A 22,545-nucleotide genomic window follows, 5' to 3' on the forward strand; every position below is an offset into this window, starting at 1 on the left:
GATAAAGGCTAAATAAAAATGCGCTTGGTGAGTGAGAACGCTTTCCGCATTTGCAACTCTTAAGTCTGTAGTACCCCAACTTGACCTCTTCATTACTCAAAATAAGAGATTGCACCCCAAAACCACATTGTCATTGATTTGCCATTGAAATATGTTTATTGAGGGAGTAGTACAAAAACCACTGAACAAAATGTCAAAGCAACAGCATTCAGGGAATCCTGCACAAGCCAAACTAAACCAGGTTTTAGTCGATGCTGAAAAGATTTTAACACTGAAAGTAACACAGGACAATTAAATGTCTTCCCAATATGAGAAATCACAGTATTTTGCAGTTAGTACAGCTGGTGCTTGCACTTGGCAAAAAAAAAAAAAAAAAAGGTACCAATTTTGACAGATGGCAAGACAGTTCAAAGAAAAATGTAAAAATATTTTTAAATAAACATTGCTACTGATTAATGGACAATTCATTCATTCTCCATCACAACACCTATTTACGAATACAACACAAATCTAAAGAAAAAAAAATAACGGGGGAAACATTTCATTCATTTGGCTCATAACTCATACACTCAAAACAATTACATGGATTATGAATTTACAAAGGAGTGCTGTAGTCTGAAGTGACAATGTGAATTGGTTTTGTCTCATTTCCATGTGCTTAGACATTTGCCCACCTGGAATTGTTGCTTGTCCATTTGATAGCTAAAAAAAAAAAAAAAAAAAAAAAAAAAAAATGGCATGTCTGAGACTACAGTAAACTTAGTTGACTGAACCCTGAGCTTCTAATGCAAAACTAGTGTATGAAATACCTCCTTACAGTGTTTCTTAGTGCAAGCCAGCAATATGCTTCGATTTAAGAGGTATATTAGATAGCACCCAAGATTCCTCACAATGTTACTCTGCTGGCCACAATCACAACTCAGTATTGGCAGGTGGTGTTTTTGATCTGTATCCTCGTGAAGACCAGCAAGTAAAATGCTTGAATTTGTATTACATCTATAAATTGTGTTTTTCATAGAAAATATAAATATCCCTGAAAGAAATTTCACAGCATTTTTTTTTTTTTTGAGGAAACCAGTGCTGCTACCATAACTTTTAAGTGTCTTAACAGTCTCCAGTTGTCATCCCACCTCAGCCTTTACTCACTGTCGTGATAAATGACAGTCCGTTTCCCACGGTTGCGGGTGTTAATGCGGCTCTTTTTCTGTGGTTTGCTGTACGACTCTTCACTGTCCTCCTCCTCCGAAACCACTTTTGGTCGGCGCTGCCTTAACTGGCGACCGGAAGTCCTTTTAACATGCCTGGCCTGTCTTGGACTCCTGCTCTTTGGACTGCTGTGGGAACCTGAGCTGGCAGAAGAGTTTTTGCTGGCTGTGGACAACTGCTCGCTTTCAGAGTCTGAAATGTGATTAGTGCTGCAGCTTTCCTTACGTGTTCTGTGTTTGGGCCGCCTGTCGTTCTTCCCTCTCCGCGAGAGGCCGACACGATCTTCCTCCTCGCTGGAATTTGTCTGAGCAAAGGCATCCTCTTCCTTGTTTCGTTTTGATTCAAATTTGGGACGCTTCTCGTTCTTCCCTCTCCGCGAGGAGCCGATATAATCTTCCTCCTCACTGGAATTCGACTCCGAAACGGCATCCTCTTCTTTGTCATGTTTAGATTCCGATTTGGGATGCTTCCCGTTCTTGTTGCTCTTGGCCATGGTCTCTCTTTTTTCATCTTCCGATCCTGAGGTGTAAATTCGTTTTCTCTTGGAAGACGTTTGTATCCTGCTTTCATTCCGAGAGGTTTTCTTCGGCACGCTCTTATTAAAGAGGTCTTCCCTCAGGACTGAACCTGGTTTGTTCCCATTTCTTGTGTCTTCCTCAGAAGCGGAGCTGTCACTTATGTATTTCTTTTTAGGCAAGACTCTGAGGTTGAGCCGCTTGTTGGAGACATTATCTGGATCATCTGACTCTTCGTCCGATGAGCCAGCGGGGTGTTTCATCCTCGACTTCTTGGGTTTAAATTCCTGCTCAGAACTCTCAGAGGCAGAAGTGCCATTTCTGCGTCGTTTCGATTTGCTGTTCCCTACAGGCTTCCTGTCCTTTCTCTCCAAGTTATCACTGGAGTGACTGCTTTCAGCTTTACCGTGTTCATCTTTTTTCAATATTTTCTTGTGGTGTTTCTTTGGGGTACGAATGAGCACCTTGGAATCGCCGGCATCTGGTTTATCAACTGAGGCAGGTTTTTGTTTATCTTGGCTTTTAGACATAGACACTTTACACTTTTTAGAGTCCCTGAGGGGAGACTCCTCATTAATTCTTCCATTCTGGTGTGGCTGTTGCTGGGCACAGTCATCATCTGAGCTTATCGGAAGTTTGCGTCGGGTGGTCCTTCGTTTAGTATTCTCTTGCACCTCGTTAGCTGCCTCCTCCTCCTCACTGGTAATCCTACTCTTCCGGGTTGAGCTTTTACTAGACTTCTGACGCGCAGCTTCCAGATCGTCATCTTCCTTCTCCACATCTTCAGAACTCACTCCTGGAGCTTCCTCCTCCTGCTCAGAGCTACTGTCACTCTTGTGTTTTGGGCCATGTCCGTTCATACAAGTCAAATCCCCTGCAAGGAAAGGAGTTATTTGATTCAACATGATTTCTGGATATTAAAATATGAAGATCAAGTAACAAACCTTTGCCCTTTGTGTTGGTTGACATTCTAGGGTGTCCGTTCTGTTTATTAGGAGAGAAACCTGAAGAGCTGCTGCCATTGCCATTTTCGTCATCCTGAGATTCTTCAGACAATTCCTTTGTATTTGCATGGGCTATAGTGAAAGAATCAGATTTAAAAAAATGGGAATTAATAAGCGTTGTAAAACAACAAAGCCCCGCCTTCATGATTCCGCTTCCGCCCCTCAGTCCGAAAACCACTGATCTATGGCCAGATTTTAAAGTCATTGGTTAATGCTTTTTTGCATGATTTTGGACTTGAAAATTCCTTTTTGTGATAAAGTTAAACAAATACTAATGGACAGAGTATTACTGAACAGTAAAATGCTCTGCCTGTTCACATCTTTGTTGGTAATGTCGTTAAGGGACCCAAAAATGTCCATCCATCCATCCTCTACCACTTTTCCAGGTCACATCTCGGGAGCCGCAGCCACAGGTCGTGACCATAGGTGAGGGTAGGAACGTAGATCGACTGGTAAATTGAGAGCTTCGCCTTTTGACTTCGCTCCCGCTTTACCACAACGGACCGATACAAAGTCCGCATCACTGCAGACGCTGCACAGATCCGCCTGTCGCTCGCCCGCTCCATTCTTCCCTCACTCGTGTATTCAAAGATACTTAAACTCCTCTACTTGGGGCAGGATCTCATCCCTGACCCGGAGAGGGCATGCCACCCTTTTCGGACTGAGGACCACGATTTAAGATTTGGAGGTGCTGATTCTCATGCCAGCCGCTTCACACTCGGCTGCCAACTGCTACTCCAGTGAGCATTGGAGAGCACAGCTTGATGAAGCCAACAGAACCACCTCACACAAAGAGCAGAGATGTAATGCTGAGGCCACCAAATCGGACACACTTTACGCCTTGGCTGCGCCTTTGAAATTCTGTCCATTTGCAACAAAAATCGGTGACAAAGGGCAGCCTTGACAGTGTCCAACTCTCACTGGAAACTAGTCAGACTTATTGCTGGCAATATGGACCAAACCCTGACACCAGTCGTACAAGGACAGAACAGCCCGTGTTGGAGTTCGGTACCCCGTACTCCCAAAGAATCCTCCACAGGAATTCCAGAGGGACACAGTCGAAACGCCTTCTCCAAGTCCATAAAACGCATGTCGACTGGTTGGGCGAACTCCCATGTACCCGCAAGAGCTGACAATCGACTTCCGGACAGACCCTCCTTTCAGCTATTGTATTCATTATATATTGATTTTAATTAATCAAACAGTTAATCAGTTATTTTATTCTGGCAACTAGCTGAATCGCCGCCAAAACAATCTGATCTGTAACTGCTTTTGTGGAGACATGTCTTTATGAGCCTACAACAATGCCCGTCAGCACATTAAAAAGAAAAAATTCGCACCCTGTTGTTCTCTGTCTGAATCAGAGCTGCTCTCGAGCACTGTGGTGCGTTTGTTGGCCCGGGAAATGTTGCGCAGGCGGCTCCTTATCAGCTGTTCCTCCTCCTCCTCTTCATCGTCATAATCCTGATTTGATGCTTCAAGGAGTTTTATCTTGTTGACAGCCGCCCTTGCCGTTTTCCTCTTGAGTGATCTGCGGAAAGTTATTTCTTCCTCCTCTTTTCCATCAGAACCCTGGGAAGAAGCTCTGTCAGAGTCCTGGAGGAGACGCTTCTCCCAGCGAGAGGACCGGCTGGAGTGACCGTTTATCTCCACTCTTCCCTCTAAACACACAACACATAATAATGGACAACCATAATGCTTGGTCCATCATAAAAGAACAGCTAAACTTTACCTGTCTTTTTTCTATCAGCTGCAGCAGCATTTCTGGTCACGCGTGTGCTCGTGCTCTTTGCTGCCCGACTGCGATAGGAACGACTGAAAGAATGGGAAGATACTTCTCCATTCTCTTGCCCTTCACCTTCACTGTCAAATGGCTCTTCATCCTCTTCTTCAAACTCCTTCTCATCACTATCACTCTCAGGAACTAGTAAACAATATTTCCGTTCATATACAAAGCATGAAATACTAACTTGGTGAATGCATGTATTTCCCTGAAATTAGCACAACTGACCTTTTTTACACTGCTTGGACGAGCTGCCTCTTGTAACTCTGGACTTCTGTTTTCCTTGATGTCTGGAGGAACCTGGACACTTCTCCTCTTCTGACTCGCTGACTTCACTGTCGGACTCTGTGCGTGGGTGGGTGGGGTGGTTGTGGGGGTTATTACAATGACAGTGTAACACACGTGAACCCTAAAAACGCACTTCACACTTCTTATCTCTGAGATGACTTCGAGTATTTTGAGGGGAGGGGGTTTAGGAACCATCTGAATATATAAATATTTCAACCCTCTGCATATCATGTGTTCTTAGCAATCTACAATATGAGGAAACATTTCTTTTGCACCTGCTGTCGATGAGGCATCTTTAGAAGCAGAGTCGTCTTCTGAGGAACTCTGACAGGTGCTGGTTCTTCGAGTCCTCCTGGCCCTCTCAGGAACTGAGGCAATGGCTGAGGTAGATTTGGTCCGGGTAACGGACTTCACTTTTTCCTGAGTTTTGACAGAATCTCTCTTTTGACTGAAGAAGGAAAGAGACAACTTGTCATCAGACATTAAATCATAAATGAAATAATTAGCACAAATTGCATAGTCTCTCCCAGGACCATTTTTAGATATATTTGTTCTCAAAATTCTACCTTTACAAAGATGCTGCTTACTTCTGAGTGATGGTGTATGAGAGGTATTCATTTAACAGTTACTTTGCTGCATAATATAGATGTTTCTCGGAATTTCAACCTAAACTAAATGCTTCAAAATGTATGATTTAGCTCTAGACCACTGTAAACTAAAACCAATCATTTAAAAAAAGCTCTTTGTAAAAGAAGTTGTTTGATATTGTGCTTGTAAATGATATCATGGAAGTGAGCAGGTGTTCTTAATGAAGTATCCAAAAAGTGTAAAAAAGGGATTTTTTGTTTTCGGCAAGTGTGTCCATTAATTGAGTCGCTTGGTTACTTTTTTCAAACAAAGCCGTATTGATATTCACACATGAATACTATTTCGTTACACGAAAGACAAAATCTGGGAAAACAAGGACACCTTGTTGTGGTGATGGATGGATCATGCTGCATTTTCTTTTTGAACCGTTGGCTACGACGAAGCCTGGCACTGCTCTTCACTGCTGTTTTGTAATCTGATATGATTGTTCGGATTTGCTCCTCAAAGAAGGCAGAGAGTCGCAAGGTCATGCTGTAAATCTATAAGACAAAATGATGAGTCTGGCAAGCATCCTAAAAAAGAAAATTTAAAGCTATGACATGGAAACATTATTCACATCACTTCGACGACATTCGGATAATGCTAGTTTCAACAACATCCTTCCTACCTTAGAACGTTTATTGGGTGTGTAGGCTTTAGCATTTGCAAATATTAACCGCGTATCTTTGCAAAGCTCGATAGGATTTTCATAGCGTTCTTCCCCTAAGGTCCTTTTCACACTGCCAAAGTCCATTGGTGTGTCAATGATGTCATGGTAGTCCTGGCGATATTAAGAAATACATTTAGAATCAAAGCAGAACCCAAGAAAGTGAGGTACAACCTCTGCAGTATTTTAATTTCGCATTACGATGGAGTATTTACTCACAGGATAGTTTTCGGGATCCACAGGCTGTCTGAATGGCTCAGAGTCCTCACACTCAAATATGTAGTTGAGCAGATTTTTGCACTGCTCTTTCCAAGCATCTTTGTCAGGCAGAACCTCCACAGAGCGCTGCACATAGTGGAGGAGAGAAAAACATTTTCCCATCATCACCAGAAATTCTCACGTCACACTTTCCATCTTTTCAGCTATCCACATTTACACTCCTACGGAGTGAAATAACGATTACACTCTTTCACGTGATGACTAGTAATGACGTTCACCTGACGCAGCCTGTGTCCAGAGGATGTTCCTGGTGCTTCTGTATCTGCTTCCTGTGGGAAAAACAAGATAGTTCTCAAAATAAGAGTGAACTCCAACAGCTTTTCAAGTCAACCTTGACTTTCATTTGCCTGTACTACAACAATTATTTCATTTATGGGGCCCAATGAGACAACTTACTTTTCTTTCAAATATATTTAATGTTGCAAAAATTAATATACAGCAATCAAAGTATAGCTATGTTCAATTTTCCATCAAAAACTATTCATTTTACCATACTAGTAATCATTAAAATTCTGGTTCTTTACATGTCTCAATATGATATATTGCAAGATAAATAAAGGATTAAGGATAGTAATATCCCTGGAAATTGGCAGACAGGTAGAATAATCAAGGGTAGTATTTGATGTACCTCATCATCCTCGTCCATTTCTTCAATGACGCTATAAATCTCCATGATGTCTGTGCAGCTCGGATTACTGCAGAAAGAAGCACATGAGCCACTTTCAATTTGGAAATTATCCTGTCAAAGAGTAACTTTGCTTAACAATAAAAGGAAAGTCACAATCCTACTTGACAAATTTCTGGAGGACATTGCTAATGATTTTTGCAGAATGAGCAATCTTGCTCCTTGGCTCGTTGAAAGTGCGGGCGTTGTGTGCAATGTATCTGATATCCCAAATTAATGCTGAGAGGCGCCTGTGGACCAACAGAGGAGTGTAATGTCTTGAAAACAAGTATGAACTTTGTCGAATGGAAATAATTAATTATAACAAGTATATAGTATAAATATAATGAAAAATAATTACATTTAGTATGAGGACCTACCTGTAGAATTTGTTCATGAGGCGAAATCTTATGGTGTCCAGATCAGTAGGGTAAGCAATCACAGTACAGTATGTGGGATATTGGATCAGGTCTACAGGGCCAGAAAAAGGAGCAGCGATCTCTGCAAGACGCGAGAACATCGCTTTAGTCAGATGATTTTTTCAATGGGAAATCAACATACCTTGACAGTAACATAGCATTTACAGTGGTCCCTCTACTTAAAGTCTCGAATAACAAAAAAATTGATGTTACTAAATCCCTCCTCGGAAAAATAGTCTCTAGTTACGAAGAAAATTCAGGATATGGATGACAAAAATAGGTGCTTGAATTGTAGCCCCCAAATTCCACCGGACATAAAAATCCTGTATCTTGGTTTCAAAGTGGCGCGATAGAGCTGCTCTCCCATTGGCTATCGCTTTACTGTCTTTCTGGCATCCCATTGGGTAGCAGGGACCTCTATCTTTACCCATGATCCTTTTCATTTCCCTTTTTTCATTTGTGTTCAATTGCAAGTTTATTAATCTTTCTTCACCGTGGGCCCCAAGAAACTTTAGTTGAATTAAGTTGTGTGTGTGTGGGTACATTCAAAGGGATTAGGCTGGTTACATGTAAAAAGCGCTTTTACTTATATTACGAAATGACTTCCGGTGCGAATTCATTTTGTTAAGTAGAGGTACCACTGGAATTGGATTGAACAATAAATGTCTCAACGAAGTTCTGTTGCACAATTGAGAAGGTAATCAGGATGCAGACGATGGAAATGATTTAAATTTATCAAGTACACACCAACAGTGATAAGCTGGCCAATGCCAGCGACGATCCGCTCACGCTCTTGGTCGCGGCTCCTGTCGCCCCACTCTCCCTGAAGAGGCTTGTACATCAGCTCACTCATTTCCTCTGCCGTAACAGGGATGCTGCTTCCTTCCGTCTCTGGAAGCTCAGCTGCAAAGCAGAGGCACAGAATGCATAGCTGCCAACTTATAGAAATTTACCTGCAGAGCAATTTGTCTGAATTTCCATATTTTCAAAATGTCAAAAACATTATTGCAGGACAGTTATTGTAGCCTATGATGTAATAGCATAAAATAAATTCTGAAAATTGTTCAAGTGCACAACATAATCATTACTAGTATATAAGCATAATTGTTAGTAATTCATGGATTCAATAGTTATTTTATGAAATAAAAATATACACAATCTCGTCTGATATTTTGCGATGTGATCTGCAACACACAAAAATGAGCAGGGACATGACATGCAAAGCAAGATTTATCTGTGTTCAAGGACGCAATGGATTAGTATTTTGGTATAGTGCTTCCACACCAAGTTCAGGTGCAGAGTAATATTTTCTTTGGACAAGACAGGGTGATAGAGTGTGACTAATTTGCCCACAATTGCGCCTTAACTTCGGCTTGTCCTATTCAGGTTCGCCACCGAGTGTCATCCTTTTCTCTTCTGCATCCTCCTCTCTAACACAAGATACCCTCATGTACTCCCTCACTACATTTATTCATCTTCTTTTTAGTCTTCCTCTAGCTCTCTTGCCTGGCAGATTTACCATCATCATCACCTTTCTACCACTATACTCACTCTCCTCCCTCTGGATGTGTCCAAACCATTGAAGTTTGTTCTCCCTAACCTTTTTTTTGCAAAACATCTCACCTTAGCTGTCACTCTGATGAGCTCATTTCTAATCCTATTTCCAAGATGGTCTCCTAGCGATAACCTCAACATCTTCATTTCTGCCACCTTTTTCATTTTTTCTCTTCAGTGCCACTCTCTTGAATCAGTACATCATGGCTGGTTTTAACACCAATGTTTCCTCTAAGCTGCGCAGAATTGTGCACAGCTGACGTAGTCTCTGCTGATCCCTGATGCAGTCCCACCAACACCGTAAAGTCCTCTTGTCGCACCTGCAGTACACCTTACTGTTGGTCTGCTGCCCTCATATATGTCCGAAACTATTGTAACATACTTCGCTTCAATGCCAGCCCTCTGCAAGCAATACCAAAGTCTCTCTTTGGGTACTCTTGTCATAGGCTTTCTCTAGATCTACAACTACACAATAGACCTCCTTATGACCTCTGCACTTCTCAATCTCAAGGGAATTAATGCATCTGTCATACTCCCTCTCGGAATGAACCCATACTGTTGCTCACAAATACTTCTGTCGTGAGTCTAGCCTCAACTCCTCCTTCCCATGAATTCATTGTCTGGCGCATCACTTTATTCCTCTATATTTTCAACACCACTGTACGTCACTCTTGTTCTTAAAAATGTCCAGAGTACACATTCCCTCACCTCCATAGGCATCTTTTCACTTGCTACAATTCTGATGAAACATCCTGGTAGAGGGAAAAATGAACCCCTCGGAAGTAGTGAACATTCTATGTAGGAAAATGAGCCACAATGAGCGTGCAACAGCAGGGCTCTCAACACATCTACAATTGGCATGCTGTCAAATATACATCGTAATTATCTACCAACTACTTATGCTCGTTTTCAACCTGTAATTTTTTAATAGTCCTATTAATGTGTCAGCAAAGCTAAGATATGTCAAGAGCGTCCGAACAAAATCTGGTGGCAAAAAGGATGACTTTGCTTTGACATTTCACAACCAAAGTTGAAACTACCACCCTGAATATATGGTCTAACATTACCATCATCTGGAATTGGTTCCATATCCCAAGGACTCAGCTTTTCATTTTCACCATTGTCCCATCTATCCAAATAGAAAATCAACTATAAAGTTTGTAACAACGGCATATGCATTTTATTAATCAGGTGAATCATCCTTTTTTTGTGTTACCACCAACCTGACTTTGAAGCACTGGAAGAGACTGTCGGGATATTCTGGCTGGTACGGCTCCTGACAAATGATGATGCCAAACCACCAAGCATCGTCTATCACTGAGCGAAACCGATCACCTGCAAAGACAACAGAAACTGATCATGTGTACAAGTTTAAGCAAAGCCCATCTTTAAAAGAACCTCAAGAAAATATAAGTATGCCACCCATAACAGTTCTTATCAGTTCGCAAGGAATACAAAGACAATATATGAATGTGTTGCCATGCAAGTCCTGTGTGTGGTTTCATGCAGTAGTTTTATCTTAACGCAACCTGTTGACCCAACTCACCTGGTTGCCAGTTCCTACGGAGTGCCTCATCATAACTTTGCCTTAGCACCAAGAAATCTATTACGTCAGGCATATCATGATATCTATAACGAGAAATCAGTTGCAACGGTTAAGTAAAACAAATTGAAAACTAGTTAGCAGCTTAGTTTTTCATATTTTTCCTCTAGCCGTCAACCCTGAAGCCTCGCAAAAGTGACTTACTTGACAGAGAAGGACTTGTCTGTGATTTTGCCTGTACCATGGTCGATTAGAGTCAGTTTCAAACAGCAAAGCGTCGGAGGGCAGACTTCATATTTGATTCCAGTAATCTTCACAAACTCTTGGTCCTGGGAAAGAAGCAAGATTTTTTTCCCCCCTCAAATTTATAAAATAGCATTTCGATGGTACCAGTATTTTTTTTTTCCTCAGTCATGTTGATTTTATTACACATAAACAAAGGTTGATTTTTCTATTTACAGTCCTCCTTGTCTTATTTGCCTCACCCGCAGCTCCATTTTCTTCCAGGGTTGCTTTTCCAAGTTGATGGGGTACAAATCATTTCGTCTTACAGCCTCAACATAAGCTTCGTGGCCTTGTCGGAAGTAAATCACCTGCAAGAGAAATAAGTACACATACACCAGTAGTTCATTATTTGGTGGTACTCTTCTGCACTCTTAACATGGTTTCTTGTTTAACGTGACTTGGCTTGAATAAAATCATGTCCAGACAATGGATGTTGAATCTCTTTCTGAGGTGCAAGATCCGAATTTTGCTGTTCCTGCTTTTCTTGGAATGAGTGATGCTCATAATTCCACCAAGAGTGACTGGGAGGCCTCCACTGCAGGGAGTGGTAGGCACTGCTCCTTCATCTTTATGCAGATTAATGAAGCTTTAACAATGCAGTCGGCCCATGGAGGCTGGCTGAAGAGGTTGAGAAAAAGCTTCAAATGCAGGAGTTAAAAACGTCCCTGACATTCAGGTTCATATAACCGTGGCAAGCGGCACGGAGGCGCAGCTGTAGAGCGTTGGCCTCACATTTCTGAGGACCGGGATTCAAATCCCGCCCCCTCCTGTGCAGTTTGCATGTTCTCCCCGTGCCTGTGTGGGTTTTCTCCAGGCACTCGCGTTTCCTCCCACATCCCAAAAAGATGCATTAGTTGGAGACTCTAAACTGCCCCTGTGTGTGATGTGACTGTTGTCTGTCTCTATGTGCCCTGCGATATGCTGGCAAACACTTAAGGGTATATGGTGCCTCCTGCCCGATGACAGCTGGGATAGGCTCCAGCACCCCTGCCACCCACATGAGGATAGGCGGCACAGAAAATGGATGAATGGAAAATCGTGGCAATCAAAATTGTGATCAAAATTAAAATTAGATTAATTGTGCAGACACCCTAAGTTGATTTTATTTAAAAAAAAAAAAAAAAACAACACACACCTCATCACCCATCTGGGGAACGAAAGGAGATTTCCTAGGAATGACATCAGTGATCCATAGAGAGGGTCGAAACTCGTTGGACACTTCTCTGTTGATGGATGGCCTGACCTTTGGCCGCTGATTGGAGAGAATATATAAAACTGAGTAATATCACCACCACGGAAAATATTTAGTCAAATGTACATTTCCCCCAGTGCAGTGCTTAACAACTCACTCTGGGAGATTTGTTCTTTGATTTCTTGGCCTTCTCTTTTCCTTTTGTTCCTGTTTTTTCCTCCTCGTCACTCTCCTGTTGCTGCTGCGCTTTCTCTTCCTCGTGTTCATGGTCTTCTTCCTCCTCTTCCGAACTGCTGAGCTGGCGTCGTACTCGTTTACGAGATGACAAGGGAGTCGATGGTTGCAGGTTGATGCCAGCATCTGCTGTCCAGTCTGAATACTCACTGGATGAGTGACTGCAAAATTTTAAGTCACACGAATGAAGACAAAAGCCATGCAAAATTGCTGCGACTACTGCTTAAGAGATCAGCAGTAGATCTTAAAATGCAAAGAAATGTAAATACCTTGGGCTGTCACTATTCCACTCCTCATCATTCGATGAGTCCAGTTCACTGCCATCCAAATCATTGTCCTGGACAGACAACACAGCAAGCCATTTATAATCCAATAAAATGACCTTGACTACAACAAAATGACATTCTGAAACAAGTCACAAGAGTGGTGAATGTGATACCTCGGTGTGTGCATCAGAACTTGCAGTTTCTTCTCCCTCTTCACATGACAGCTCGATCAAATCCAGCGTGTCATTGCGACTGTGTGCTCGTTTTGCTGGAGGAGGCTCTTCATCAGATTCATCCTGCGAGAATACGAATGTATAAATGTTTGCAAATGCTCTAAAAAGTTTATCATTTGTGAATTACAGATGATCAGCCCAAGGTGTATGGGAAACATACACATGAAAAATCAGATTAAAAATAAACAAACATACTGACAGTTAAAATTTTCTAAAGCAAAAAAAATCCATAGCATGTACTGGTACTAGTTGTTAGTAGTTATTTTACTTAGTTGTTAGGATCAGTATTTTAAAAGGAGGAGTGTTCATTTCTCAAAATCTGTCTTATTTGTTTAACCAAAAAAAAAAAAAAAAAAAAAAAAAAAAAAAAAACGAAAGTATGACAACCTATCAAACAGTTGTCATGGAATCATGGTAGGCACACTAATTCCACCAAGATCCCTGTCGTCTTATGCTGACCTCTTATCTTGGGCTTTAGGAGCTTTACTGAAACTATGATAGAGTAACTACCGAAAAAAAAAAAAAAGTCCATCTCCAACAACTATCATCATTTCTGCTTAACAGGTTCGTTTATTATTGCTTTGATTTTTAATTGACTGAAATCCTCAAAATGAAACTTCAAAACAAAGATCATTTAGTGTTACCATACGCTCCATACCGAATATGTCAGGCTACCAACATAGTAGCAGTGGCTAATGTCGGCTTATTTATAATTGTAGTTCAGCATTGCTAGGTTGTTGTACCTGGACATGTGTTCTGTTAATCACAACTGCACACATTCATAATCCATTTGGCTTTAAAAAAAAAAAAAAAAAAGATTTGCGATTTTCCGACCAATCCTAACATTTTACACAACGTAATGTGTCAGGGGCGTGGTTCTCCACGGACACACACGCTCACGCTGCTGCGGAAGCACAAGAGTTAAGTCAGGTGTTTGACAGTAGCCGCGAACAGACCCTAGTTCCGAAATATGTATCCTATGAAGTGCAGTATTTGAGAATTACACTCGTGCATGTTAAGGGGGAAAAAAAAAAAACCTACTCTACAGCTGCTGTACATAATACGTCTCTTCTTTGCGTTGTATAAGGCCACCTCTTCATCTCCTTGGGCAACCCTGATGTCAACCTGGTCCCTAGAACACAATGAGATGAATAACAGTGAAAATAAATGTAAACGACAAATAGAGATTACATAGCGGTATAAGCAAAGCATGTTTATTTATTTAGCACATTACATACACAAGGTAACACACTGTAACCACTTCACATGATTTAAAACATTTAAAAAGTAAGAAATAACCAATAAAAACGGGAAAAAAAGTGCAAGAAATATTTTAAAATGGAAATACTCTACAAAGTTTGGACTTATCTTGAGAGAGGTCAAATGCATCTAGTATAGCAGAGTTCTATTTTTTTTCCATTTTATTGCCAACATGAATGTTATGTCTTCAATTGTGACAAAATAGTGTGGACGGTGGTTTCAAATGAGGTGATCTTGGCGTGGTGTGGTCTAAACTCCAATAGTGACAATACCCTTCACTTATTCAGATATAACGTGGCATTTAAGGTAGCGGAGCCCTTTTAACAAGGTTTAGGGATGTGTTTATGGGATACTTCCGGCAATATAGTACAAGTTCAATACTTAGTAGTTTCACAATTCTGCCTACCTGTAACAGCTCGGGGTGAGCTCTGGCACTACCACCCGGTGTCTCCAGGCCTGTAGATCTCTCTCAGTGGCCATCTGACTGCGAGGTGCATTCTGGTGCATCTGCCTGACACCTTCCACCTGTCCACTCCGCCGCAATCCGACATTAGGAGGGGATTGCACCTCTGCACGATCATTTACAGACACTGCAGTAAAGAGAAAATAGATTTCCAGAAGGTATTCATTTAGAGAAAAAAACAATGTCAGGATTCAAATATTTAAAATCAATACGCTCAAATAATCATACCTCTGCGTGGCGTGCTTGGAGCTGGTGGAATTGCTGCCTCAGCTTGTGTACCTACAGCAACACCCACTGCGGCAGCCCTGTTCTGACGCTCCTGTTGCTGTTGAAGATTACGGATGGCCTCATCCAGTAGGCTGCTGCTTCTAACGGCAACCTCCTCAACTTCTGCAGTCTGCTGACTGATTACTTGCTCTACCACCTCTCCGTCACCTGAACAAGAGAGAGCACAAGAGAGTGAAAGAGAAAGATCCAGGAAGAGCATAAGGATCAAGCATAGGTTCAAATCAGCACATTCATACGGTGAGTTCTGTTCTTACTGGTGGCAACATATCCCAGCTGAGGAACCAAATGTTCTGCTGCAACGTTCTCTCGGCCCGGAACAAGCCTCTGATACCTGGAAACCCACACATATTTAATTTCCCAAAAAACTGCAGATATTTTTTATTATTATTGTGTGAAGTTTAAAAACAAAAACAAAAAAAAAAACTGAGAAACAAGATTGATGGTATACAACTTTCACTCTACCTTGGCGGATGGGGGTTTCCATCCACATCCACTAGAAAAGGTGGGGGCATGAGATGTGGTGCTTGCTGTGTCTGTTCATCAAGCACAAAGCCATTGCCATCTCGAATCAGAGGTCTGTAGTCTGTGTGGAAGAAAACCTGGTCTGGAAGCTGTAAACGGACCAGAAGTAACCAATAATTAAGCAGGATTTGTAGTGGGGACTAAAATTTAAAGCTGTTTAAACACGAACCAAGTATTCCAACACAGTAAATATATAATATAAAGTGTATATACTATCTGTGCTTCAGTGTGAGATTTTGTCTTGCCTTCTCATAAGGTTTTGAGCTACCAAAGCCAAAGATGAGCAAATGGCCATGAGAGTCTGTGCAGGCAAAACGCTGACCGTCAGGGGTGAATTTGCAGTCAAAAACTGCTCCGTAACCTTGGCCCTCAATCTGGATGGGACACATAAGAATCACAGCTATGAGATGAACTCTTCATCCTCTAACACCAAAATGTTCCTTCACAAATTTTCCCCAAGCAGAAAAATGGATGTGAAGTGAAAAAGGCTTCAAGAGTGTCCTGTCAAAAATGAAACGTTCCTTGATGAATGTAATTTGATCAACATGCTTTAGTGTACCATGTTAAAATAGTGCTGTGTGCTTGTCCCTCGCAGCAGGTCCCATATGAAGACATTTCCATCATGCCCGGCCGACAGGATAATTCGGGGGTCAAAAGGGTGCGGCTCAAGGACAAACACTTCAGCTTCATGGCCCTGGAAACATGGCTTACATTAGTCACTTCTATTACGCTTTGCTAGATTGTCTTAATTAAAATAGGTAAATCCAACATGCTGTGGAGGATTACTTTGAGGATATGAAGAAGCTGTCCTGTGTAGGAGTTCCACACTTTAATGAGATGGTTACTGACAGTGGTAATGACTGTATTGTCATGGCGATCCCACGCTACCATGGTGACTTTGGGCTTGAAGTAGTTTTCCTCTTCACTCGTTGGCTCGCTACTGAAGAGGGGAAAAAAGTTATTTGGCCGGGTTCTTTTGCTTCTGTCACATCATCATCCTGTTTCAGCCATTTTATTTCAAGACAAAAGTCTTTAGGTCTGAAACCAAAAAATTTAGTTGTTAGCCATTTTCGGATGAAACATTTTGGAGGCCGAAATGTTGCTCATCACTATCCTTTTGTGTACTAGAACACACATTTATGCATATTCTTTAGTATATATTTTATGCATGAGAAGATTTTCCAATGGACAGCAAAGACCATGCTCACCCAGGAAGAGTGGTACACATGTTGAGCAAAATGCATCGCCACTGCTGGCGCTGATGGAGCTTCCAGATCCTTGCAGTGCCATCCCGGCTTCCACTCACGAATCTGGCAGAGTAGAGTAACTTTAAACATTCTACTTTTTAATTTAAATACTTACAGACAGGTGAGATGTTCAAAGTAAAAATAAAGAACTTTATTAATTGCATACCTTTCACCTGAGTGGCAAAACTGGATGCTGTCAACTTTGTCCTAAACAGAACCGACATACATTGAGTAAACAGAAAAATTCTGCATTTGCTCAATCAAAACAAATATTATTAAATAATATTAATTTAGCTAAAACATTTTAAGTCAATTTACTGTGTGCTCATGGAGCTCCGATATTTTTTCTGGACTTCCAGTCCCCAGATAATATATCCTGATGACATCATCAGTGCTTCCTGTGGCTAAAAAAATTCCTCCTGAAAAGACATTTAAGCAGCACTTATGGTCTGACCCTGAAATAAGTTATCGATGTACAACTGGCATACATAATGGGTGTAATATGTTGGAATAATTACCTGAACTAAATGAAGAGCACACGGTCTGAACTCCAGGTCTTGGACGTTCTGTAAACTTGTGTGGACGATCACTTGAATGGAGCATCATGTCAAAATCAAAGCAACTTTCAGTGAGGAAAACACTTCATATGTAGACTATTTGCATTCACATCACTGCATTTCCCTGGCATGATAAAACTGTATTGTTGATCACATAAAAAAAAAAAAAAAAGTTGATTTCATGACAAGAGTGTCCTACATCAATTAGGGTTAAGGCGCTAAAGGCAAATACTGTATCAACCGTCAGGTGTAAAATACACATTTTAACTTGCAAATTACGATGCAAATCTGATAATATTGAGTCTTGGATAAAATCAGGTTGACTGACAATACTGACATCTCCAAGGGCTGCTTTGAGACAAAGATAGCACTTTGGTGTAGGGAACTAGAACTGTTCAATTGACTGTCAAGTTGTATTCCTATTTGTTTTAGACCTATTCCTTATTGTGATAATGAGGCATTTACATTGATAGCCTGGAGCATATAACACCGTTGCCTTGTCCATTTTAACTGTCGTGCAAACTAGGCAAAAACACACAAAAAGTAGTATTGATGCAACAATTATTCTTTTATGCTTTTCCATGATTAATGACTTCATAAAACAAGTTAAAACAGGTTTTAAGATACACACACCTGAAGTTGATGTTGTTGACATCCCACTGCCAAAAGCATACTGTAGCATCGGTACCAGTTGACAGCATGTAACGTTTTGAGCCCTTGGCAAATGGTGAAAACTGAAAGAACAAATTTCAAACATCAAATAGATTTAAACTGCATACAATGCATGCATTAGCTGAAGCCAGAAGTCACAAAGATGTGCAGTGCTGTGAAATACAGCACTGCTAGTATTCACAACGTGTATGCCGCGTCTTCATTTCCTTCAACTTTTTACTGAAACGAGTTTACCTCTGAAAAAACAGCCGTTCGACAACTTGCATATTTCACCTCTAATGTACACACAAGAAAAACTGAAATATCACATGGCGTTCCCTATGATTTTTTTTATCCGTATGAGCAAACACACTGCCATGATGTATGGATTAGAGACGGTGGCGCTAAAGAAACAACAGGAAGCAGAACTGGAGGTAGCAGAAATGAAGATGTTGAGGTTCTCGCTTGGAGTGAGCAGGTTGGATAGGATTAGAAATGAGCTCATTAGAGGGACAGCCAAAGTTGGATGTTTTGGAGACAAAGTTAGAGAGCGGACTTCGATGGTTTGGACATGTCCAGAGGCGAGAGAGTGAGTATGTTGGTAGAAGTGTGCTGAGGATGGAGCTGCCGGGCAAAAGAGCGAGAGGAAGATCAAAGAAAAGGTTGATGGATGTTGTGAGGGAGGACATGAGAACAGTGGGTGTTAGAGAGGAAGATGCACAAGACAGGCTTAGATGAAAAAAGATGACACGCTGTGGCGACACCTAATGGATCAAGCCAAAAGGAAAAGAAGAAGAATGAGCAAACACACGAAGTCCCTGAAAGCTTCCTTTGACCACTGTGAACAACTTGAGAGGTGTGCACTGTTTTTCAGATCAGTGTCATCCATTGAAGTCACATGTCCCATTAAGATTCAGTGTTTTAAGAACAATTTCATTTGTTTTTGCAAACTTAAAATGAAAATGTCAAACGTTCTTTTAACTACAAAACAAGTACATTGCTAACCAAACCAAGCCAATTGTGAATTATAAATTTGAAAGACTACTTCCAACTTTTTTTTTTTAATTAACAATGATACCCCTGTCTTTTTCTTGGCGTGAAACTGAATTATTGCTTGCAGAATATCTTTTTCAATGCATGCTGACAGCTGAATGACGCTCCCGAATAGTTTTAAGGTTAACGTTATTTTGCTCCCTATATTTAAAATACAGAATGCCCATCAATGTGGTTTAAATTGACAGGCTCTTTATGCATCGCCCACAACTTGACACGCTGCTTATGTTTACTTTTGGTAAAAATGGTAAAATGGTGGGAAAAAAAAAAACTTTTATTTTAAGATGCAATGACTGTCTGATTGTGTGACTAGTAATAATAATAAAAAAAAAAACCTTCTCTTTTCTAACAAGGAAGTCTGGTCTGAAAAATGCATTGCGAAGCCAAAGTAGAAAGTGCACGGCTTTTACAAAGAGTAACTAATTCATAAATAAGAACCATTACTTGGCGCGCACGAAGTAGTAGCACACAAATTAGAGTGTGCACAACTTTAGGTCGTACGCACAAACTTGTAGTATTTTTTTTCCCAAGTAATGTCTGGGTCTCTGTAGAATACCTAAGTTTAGACATTTTTGTATTTTTAATTTTCTCTTTGTTTTAAGTGTTTCTGAACCCTTTTTTCTGCTTTTAAATCCTTCTACTCATGTTTAGCAAGTTACCTTTTGTATGAAAGGCGCTTTTTAAATAAACATGCCTTTTTTACTTTGCCAGGTTTTAACTGCAACAGCAACAACACATTTAACAGGTAAATCTGCTCTCAATCACTTTCTAATCAATTAACCCATGTGAACATTGAGGTGGAAAAAAATTCCAAGGTCATTTTGTGTTGTGAAAGGGAGATGGATTTACCTGTAGAGAGGTAATTGATCCACTGTGACCCTGCAGCACAGCCACAGGCGCACAAGTACGAAGGCACCACACACGGATGGTTTTGTCACAGCTTCCCGCAGCAATTAGGGTGTTCTCGTAACTGACTGCCAAGTCTGTGATTTCAGCAGAGTGTCCTCGCAACGTTGAATGAAGCCGCCCATCAAAGGAAGACCAAATCTTTACTAAACAGTCATCTGAGCCCTGCAAATAAAAAGGGCAAAGCTAACATGAAAAGATTTGAAGGCTTTCGGGCTGAATGATTATCACGGAATCACTTATTTTGATTGATATTGAAATTATGATTAGTAAACATGATTGATCATTGATTTTAAGTGTATTAATTCACTTAAAACTCAAATTTAAATATCTGAAAACAACAACTAGTAAATAAATGAATAAAAAGTGTTTTTTTTTTTTTTTTTTAATGGAGCCCCAAAATGTGAAACTCATCCTAACAAGAAAGTAGTCCAATGCATGTGTGCATGTAGAAAAGTATTTCATTTCTGTGTGAAAATGAGGAGTTAGTTTGGTTGTATCTTCACTTTGGACTTTATTACGAGGACATTTCTGCTTTACTTGCAAGTCGTCACCATTATGTTGTCTCCAGGAGACGAAGATTTTGGGGTCTTGTGGTCTGGTTCAGCTGTAAGTTAATAGTAAGTGCATAAAGCTACCCTTCGCAGAGAGTTTACGGTACAGCTACCCCAGTGCACAAAGTTACGGGTAGAGGGTAAATAAGCTGCTAGAGTTCACAGAGGGATGTTTCTCATTCAAAAGAAAAGTCATTCTGGCGAATAAGAAAGCTTCTCATATGAATGAGAAAACTTCCCTGCCTCCCCCATGTCCCTGCAGGTTTTAATGATTAAGGAAGAAAAAAAAAAAAAAAAATCTACATGACCCCGTGTGAGGAATTGATTGATCCCAGTTGCCCACCTTTAGCTACAAAGACTGCAAATGCGCATTTGCAGTAACTTGCGATGAGTCACAACACTGTGGAGAAATTTTGCCAGACTCATCTTTGCAAAATTATAATTGAGCCACATTGCATTGTTTCTGAGCATGGACCACCTTTTTAAGTTCATGCCACCACTTCTAATTATGATTTGCTCAGGATTGTGACGAGGCCGCTCCAAAGCCTCCATTTTGTTTTTCTTCAGCCATCCAGAGGTGGACTTGCCGGTGTGTTGTGGATCATTGTCCTGCTGCAGAACCCAACCTCCATTCATCTTAAGGTCACGAAAAATTGGCCGGACTTTCTCCTTCAGGATTTTTTTTAGTAGACAATTTTAGTAAAATTAATGGTGCCATATATCACAGTAAGCCTTCCAGGTCCAGAAGCAGCAGAACAACCCCACACCATCACACAACAACACCACATTTTACTGTTCATTTGACATTTTTTAAATGTGGTGTTACTTTCAAGCCAGATGCAATGGGATACACACCTTCTAAAAAGTTTAACTCTCATCTCGTCAGGTCACAGTTATCTTCCACAGAATCTTCCGGATTTTTAAGATGTTTTCTGGCAAAATTGAGATGAGCCTTAATGATATTCTTGCTCAGCAGTGGTTTTTGTCTTAGAACTCTGCTAAGCAGGTCATTTCTCTTTCTTAAGGTGTAGTTATGAACACTGACGTTAACTGAAACTAATGAAGCCTGCAGTTCTTTGGCTGTTGATGTGGGGTCATTTTTAACCTCTCTGATGAGTCGTCACTACTCTTGGGGTAATTTTGGTCAGCAGGCCACTCCTGGATTGATTTACCGCTGTTCTGTTTGTGACATTTGATTATTATAGCTCTCACTGTGATTTGCTGGAGTCCCAAACCTTAAGAAATTGCTTTAGAACCTTTTCCATACTGGTCAGATCGGATCTCATTTGTTCCTGAAATTCTTCAGGTCTAAGCAGGATGTCTGGCTTTTGAGGATCTGTTGGACTACTTCAAGCTGTTCCTATTTAAGGTAGTTCTTGATTGAGAACAGGTGTAGCAGTATGAGGACTGGGTGTGGCTAGAGAAATTGAACCCAGGTATGATAAACTGCAGGTGTATTTTAACAGGTGGGGTGGCTACCACTTTTTTCATGCAGCGCTATGTAGATTTGGATTTTTTTTCCCCTTAAAAATACACATTTAAAAACTGCATTGTGTTTGTGTTGTCTTTGACTAATATTTACATTTCTAATTTGATGATGGTAAACATGTACGTGTGAAAAACATGGAAGATATTAACTCAGGAGGGGGGGGGGGTCAAACACTTTTTCACAACTGTATATAAATTTTTTTTGATCATTTTTACATTAAAATCCACCTGGGGTGCGATTAAACAACTTAAACCACGCTCAAGTCACATGTTTACTGCAATCAACACAGGTGCGTTCAGAGTGCTTTCACGATGCAAGCATTTACACACATTTGTTGAGTTACACAGCGTTGGACACAATCCTTTTTATGATCGTGATAAGGCAAAATCTGAATCAATTCATTTCCATTAATCTCAAAGACAGTGTGTCCTGTGAGGTTTTCATGTTTTTTTAAATGAGTAACATTCAAAACAAATTATTGGATTAATTTTAGATGGAAAACAAATCCTATGTAAAACATTATATTATGGTTTTGAGTAGGCTGAATAATGAGGTTCCTTCTTACTGTGAAGATCCTGAGACCTGTACGATCAAATGCAATACAGTACACAGCAGATAGATGCCCCAAGATCCGCCGATGTAGACGCATGCGCCCGTAGTTGCTGACAGGGTAGATGGAGCTGTCACACTGTGTTCCTGTGAGCTCTCTTCCTCGACATACATTCACTGTTAAGGACAAGATACAAATTATCAAATAAAATAACAGATAACGTATAACTGTGGCTGCACAAGTGTG

General features: G+C 40.7%; 1 protein-coding gene across 2 annotated transcripts in view; it reads right to left on the reverse strand.

Moving 5' to 3' along the window:
• Positions 1-127: 127 nt before the first annotated feature.
• The window catches only part of brwd1 (bromodomain and WD repeat domain containing 1), a 27,907-nt gene continuing 5,489 nt past the window's right edge, over positions 128-22,545 (reverse strand). Inside the window, exons 7-44 of one of the 2 annotated variants that reach the window (XM_061826642.1) lie at positions 22,315-22,475; positions 19,650-19,871; positions 17,730-17,830; positions 17,058-17,128; positions 16,858-16,958; positions 16,706-16,746; positions 16,501-16,602; positions 16,079-16,229; positions 15,852-15,986; positions 15,538-15,666; positions 15,233-15,381; positions 15,025-15,101; positions 14,711-14,917; positions 14,426-14,609; positions 13,801-13,891; positions 12,700-12,822; positions 12,530-12,597; positions 12,184-12,421; positions 11,970-12,086; positions 11,035-11,142; positions 10,754-10,878; positions 10,553-10,635; positions 10,230-10,341; positions 10,074-10,135; positions 8,200-8,355; positions 7,414-7,534; positions 7,159-7,284; positions 6,998-7,064; positions 6,588-6,638; positions 6,310-6,435; positions 6,052-6,204; positions 5,766-5,923; positions 5,072-5,244; positions 4,737-4,853; positions 4,458-4,649; positions 4,066-4,386; positions 2,666-2,797; positions 128-2,595 (exon numbers count right to left, since the gene is read on the reverse strand). In XM_061826642.1, the coding sequence (XP_061682626.1) occupies positions 1,139-2,595; positions 2,666-2,797; positions 4,066-4,386; positions 4,458-4,649; positions 4,737-4,853; positions 5,072-5,244; positions 5,766-5,923; positions 6,052-6,204; positions 6,310-6,435; positions 6,588-6,638; positions 6,998-7,064; positions 7,159-7,284; positions 7,414-7,534; positions 8,200-8,355; positions 10,074-10,135; positions 10,230-10,341; positions 10,553-10,635; positions 10,754-10,878; positions 11,035-11,142; positions 11,970-12,086; positions 12,184-12,421; positions 12,530-12,597; positions 12,700-12,822; positions 13,801-13,891; positions 14,426-14,609; positions 14,711-14,917; positions 15,025-15,101; positions 15,233-15,381; positions 15,538-15,666; positions 15,852-15,986; positions 16,079-16,229; positions 16,501-16,602; positions 16,706-16,746; positions 16,858-16,958; positions 17,058-17,128; positions 17,730-17,830; positions 19,650-19,871; positions 22,315-22,475 (6,308 nt within the window). In that variant the 3' untranslated portion in view covers positions 128-1,138. Of the gene's footprint in view, positions 2,596-2,665; positions 2,798-4,065; positions 4,387-4,457; positions 4,650-4,736; positions 4,854-5,071; positions 5,245-5,765; positions 5,924-6,051; positions 6,205-6,309; positions 6,436-6,587; positions 6,639-6,997; positions 7,065-7,158; positions 7,285-7,413; positions 7,535-8,199; positions 8,356-10,073; positions 10,136-10,229; positions 10,342-10,552; positions 10,636-10,753; positions 10,879-11,034; positions 11,143-11,969; positions 12,087-12,183; positions 12,422-12,529; positions 12,598-12,699; positions 12,823-13,800; positions 13,892-14,425; positions 14,610-14,710; positions 14,918-15,024; positions 15,102-15,232; positions 15,382-15,537; positions 15,667-15,851; positions 15,987-16,078; positions 16,233-16,500; positions 16,603-16,705; positions 16,747-16,857; positions 16,959-17,057; positions 17,129-17,729; positions 17,831-19,649; positions 19,872-22,314; positions 22,476-22,545 lie in introns of both variants that reach the window. The other variant, XM_061826641.1, reaches the window with a different exon arrangement.

The sequence above is a fragment of the Syngnathoides biaculeatus genome, chromosome 8 (assembly GCF_019802595.1).
Source record: "Syngnathoides biaculeatus isolate LvHL_M chromosome 8, ASM1980259v1, whole genome shotgun sequence".
In the NCBI taxonomy this organism is placed as follows: Eukaryota; Metazoa; Chordata; class Actinopteri; order Syngnathiformes; family Syngnathidae; genus Syngnathoides; species Syngnathoides biaculeatus.